The sequence below is a fragment of the Bactrocera tryoni genome, unplaced genomic scaffold (assembly GCF_016617805.1).
Source record: "Bactrocera tryoni isolate S06 unplaced genomic scaffold, CSIRO_BtryS06_freeze2 contig_6890, whole genome shotgun sequence".
NCBI lineage: Eukaryota > Metazoa > Arthropoda > Insecta > Diptera > Tephritidae > Bactrocera > Bactrocera tryoni.
In genome coordinates this window covers 1-4462 of record NW_024392905.1, presented here as the reverse complement: position 1 = coordinate 4462, position 4462 = coordinate 1, and the positions used below count along the sequence as shown (strand labels likewise).

The 4462-nt window shown below is 35.4% G+C and overlaps 1 protein-coding gene across 1 annotated transcript; it reads left to right on the top strand.

The window, feature by feature from the left end:
- Positions 1-1264: 1264 nt before the first annotated feature.
- On the top strand, positions 1265-3124 carry LOC120779321 (glycoprotein-N-acetylgalactosamine 3-beta-galactosyltransferase 1-like). Its single transcript, XM_040111523.1, has 4 exons — positions 1265-1707; positions 2287-2383; positions 2439-2714; positions 2779-3124. Exons 1-4 carry the CDS (start codon positions 1265-1267, stop codon positions 2941-2943), a joined length of 981 nt encoding a protein of 326 aa, XP_039967457.1. The 3' UTR covers positions 2944-3124.
- The last annotated feature ends 1338 nt before the right edge of the window (positions 3125-4462 follow it).

Here is a 4462-nt window from a genome sequence, read left to right as displayed (position 1 = left end):
CCAAAGAACAGAACAAGCCTCCCTTGAGTGATAAGAACACCTATGTACAAGTATATTCCAAATTAATGTATAAAATTTTAATTTCTTCTAAAAAACTTTAAATTTTTTTAAGAAGGGGAGTATTGTAGCCGATTAGCATCTCTCCAAATTGTAATAGATCCACTTATTAACTATTTCTAATATTGTAACTACTTTACTACTTTCATCTGGTAACACTGTATTCAGCCAACTAAAATATTTAATCCCGTTACAATATTGATCACCTCATATTAGCTTCTCTAATTCGTCCTTAATTTAATTAAATGGTGTTTTACTTATTAACACCTTAACCACCACATATAATCGGCCTACTGAGCGCACTATTCACAACACCATCACCCAGCATTCATTATTGGATAATATTCGGCCGAATAGACCACGTCCAGCACGTAGTGAAAAAAATATAGCAGCCGTAACTGAGGGTGTACACGAAGACCGTGGAGAGTGATACAGGGTATAAAATACAACTTGTGTAAGAACTGAAACCGCTCGACCTTCCCAAGTGAAATCACTTTTATAACTCGTCATGGATTTTATAAAGGACTTAGGTCCGGACTTTGAGCTTGTCAATTACCGATTACACACAGTTTCACAGTTTTTTTATTGCTTTTATTCTTGCAAATGGCGACGGTGACTATAAGTCTTGTTAAAAATAACTGTATTTTATAAAAAGAGCAAATTACCCTTTTCAAACAAGATGACTTGATTATGTGAACACACTTTTATTGAAAAGAAATGGAAAATTTATAAAAACTCTCCGAAATGAAAATATTTAAAAGCTATGCAAATCGCCAACGTTTCTATTACAACGGGATTTTTTGCTCGTGTAATATCAGGGATACTACATAAAAATATACGTTTTTTAATATTTTAAAATGGTACTGAATGACTTAATTATATGAGCACAAGAGTATATACTAAGTAGTAAAATACAAGAAAAATTAAATTTGAGATATAACTACGTACATATATAGTATACCGATACCGACCGAAGTGCAACAATTGCTCTTGATCGTGAAGTGTGATGTACAGAAAGTGGAACATACATATGTACACCACACCATTACACGTAGATTTGTCCAAGACATTTCCGATAAGGAAATGTAGATATGTTCGTCTTGTTGGCAAGACCACGATCTATGAGTTTATATTCACTCAACGGCAATTTTCGCTAACAATGAAACGACAGACCTCATTTCTCTAAGTGAAGCCGCGTGTGTTAGACATGGAAAAAGAGTGCTCGACGCGGGGACCCAAATGGAGTTCGTATTTCATAGACTTGTACGAAAGTTTAAAGATTTCAGTGAAACTTTTGTTAATATTTTTGTTGTGCTTTAATTTCCTTCAAACCGATTTTACGCGCTTACTTAACCTTAAGTCTAATGTAAACGAATCTATAGCAGAGGTTTCAAATATTACCCGAACTCGCATATTTTGCCTAATCTTCACCAATGAGTATGGAAATAACTATATTGCTGTTCACGGCCAAGCCACTTGGATTAAAAATTGTGATCGTTATTTATTCGTGAGCAATGATGTACATGCCGTACTGGAACCGTTGCTGGTTAAATATCGAGATCATTGGGACACCATGAAGGTCAGCTTATTTCATGTGCATCAATATTATGCCAATGACCTCGATTGGCTACTGGTGGTATACGATAACAAGTAAGAGAAACACATCACGAAAGAAATTGAGCTTTAGATCATTTCTTAAAAACAGAAATCACTAAGAAATGAAAATGATTCTAAATTAACTACATATAAATTGATTTGTGGGGAAGAAAAGTTCACAAAATAGGGAGGGGAAAAAGGGGAAAATAGTTTTTAATTTTGGAAGCTGCTTACAACTTAAAGGAACATTTATCGTTGTCATATACATATACATATGTAGTTTGAAAAAAATGTGGACCAAAAATTCTACTACCCTCTCCCCATTTCGCTAAGTGAAATCAGCGACAGCATAATTTTTACTTATGCACGGACACGAACATAAATCATAAATTTTACAAAAAAAGCGTTTAAAAGTAAAAGAGAAGCACCAAACTGTATTCGAAGTTGTCCCCGAATAAACCCTGCTAAACGAAAAGAGGAAATTTATTTAGTTTATGCGGACATTTCTTGTGGCTATCTTCAAGCGGGTTCATATATGTACATATGTAATTCAAGTGCAATTTATAATTTTTAACGAAATTATTAGTTATTATATACTTAGTTTCATAGTAATATTAATGTTATTATTGGCAGCTATGTAGTTTTGGAAAATTTACGCAAGATGCTGAAACCTTACTCTCCCGATGAACCCATCAACTTTGGCTGCAAGATGTGGGATAACGATAATCAGGTAAGTAACTTACATCTTTAAATTCAAAAAAAGTTGTTCGTTATCTTTCTCGTAGACTTATATGCATGGCGGGATAGTGCTCAGCCACGAGGCCTTGAGGCGACTTGTCGTCGAGGGTTTCACTAACTCAAGTCTTTGTAATCCGAACGATAGCGCTTACGCCAGTGAAGAAATGGGCAGATGTCTAAAAAACTTAGGCGTGGTTGATGGTGACAGTCGAGACGCTATGGGACGTCAGCGCTTTATACCTTTCCCTCCTGAACATTTTCTAACAGAGTTGTCGCCGGAAAAGAAGGAATGGTTTGTGACTCATTCCTTTTATGAAATCAATGTAAATAAGTTCGTTTGAAAACTGAAACCACATAATATTATCAAATAAATTATCTCTTTTTCAGGCCACCACGAACAAATTATCACCAGAAGCTATTTTGTTTTCGGATGTTTCTCCGGCCACAATGGTCACTTTGCATTATTATATTTACAAACTGAGAATATTTGGAAGAAAAGTGCACCCTCAAAATGTAGCAAATAATTTGGGAAACAATACACAGCTTTCTTAGTTTAAAGTATAACAAAACGAGTAAGGAAGGGCTCAGTTCGGGTGTAACCCAACATTTTATACTCTCGCTACTTGCAAGAATCAAAGCCCGGAAAACTTCTTCAAGTGCTGGAAAACTTTATATTACAAATGTTGAGAAAGAATTCAACATTTTTATTCGATGAAATAATGAATAAATTACAATCAGCTTTGGTATCTTCTTGACTTATATTGAAGGCCATAAACTTGGACTTAGTTTTATTGCTAACATCTTCAAATGAGGTATGTATGATGTGTGATATTAACTCGACCTCGACCAAAGAAGCCAGATTTAACATTTAGTTGATGTGATGTGATGTGATGTGAAGATCGGAATTTATTATATTATGGGTATGAGGTTTAGACCAGTCACCAGTCAGTTAATCACATAATATCAAAGAAACTTGTTACTTCAATTTAATTAAAATAACGCACAGCTGAATGGTGCGATATGTTGGCAAAGAAATGTACGAGCAGATTGCATTAATTTTGATTTCCTTCAAATTTACTCGAGGACATAATTAGAAACAGGAAAAGTAGTAAATGGAAGTTGGGTATGTATTAGGTATTGACTCGATTTTATCTATTTCCAGAGTTACCATTACCAATCATATGGAGTCCTGATATTAATTATATGGGGTTGGGTCAAGTTTTCGCCCAATTTTATCTATTATAGACAAAAGAACACTGCTACGAGCAAAACAAATTCTCTCATTCTTATTGAGATAATTCATTTATTAGCCGATGTACTACATGAGCAAAAACTAGTAAGACTTTGTTCATAATTTTAAAATTCTTAATACTTGTGCAACGTTTCCTCGAAGCCGCTGTTAAAGTAAATTTCCGGAATGGCCTTCAATGCGCGTAACGATCCACGTTTAATGTCTTCAATTCACTCAAACGGTTTCACCGGAGCGGTCCTTTAAGTTTGCTGAATAGCCAGAAGTCACATCGAGCTAAATCAGGCGAATGCGGTGGTTGCAACACGATTTTAGTTGAAAATTTGGCGAAAACTCACGAAGAATCAAAGAAGTATTCGACGTTGCAACCAGGAGCCCATAATTCGGGCCTTTTTACGAATATATTCGCGAAAACGGCGCATAACACTCAAATAGTATTCCTAGTTGACAGTTTGGCCGAACGGAATGAATTCTTAGTGCACCACATCTCGATAATCGAAAAAGACTGTCAACATAACCTTGATTCTTGATCTACTTTGACGTGATCGACTCACTATTGCCGTTTGAAGCTACATTAACCAAATTTGCTACGGACAAATATTTACTGAAACCGTTTTAGACATGAAAATAGGTGAAAACGGATTATACCAGTAACCTCATACATTCTCCCATTGTATGGTAATAACTAGAACAACAAATAACATTGGATTTCCAGGCTGACATTGTTGGTGGTGTCTACACTGGTTCCCAGATATACGAAACTATATACAACTTCAAAGTTATGACTGTCAACAGTGACGTGAGAGCCAAGTCGCGAGTGCG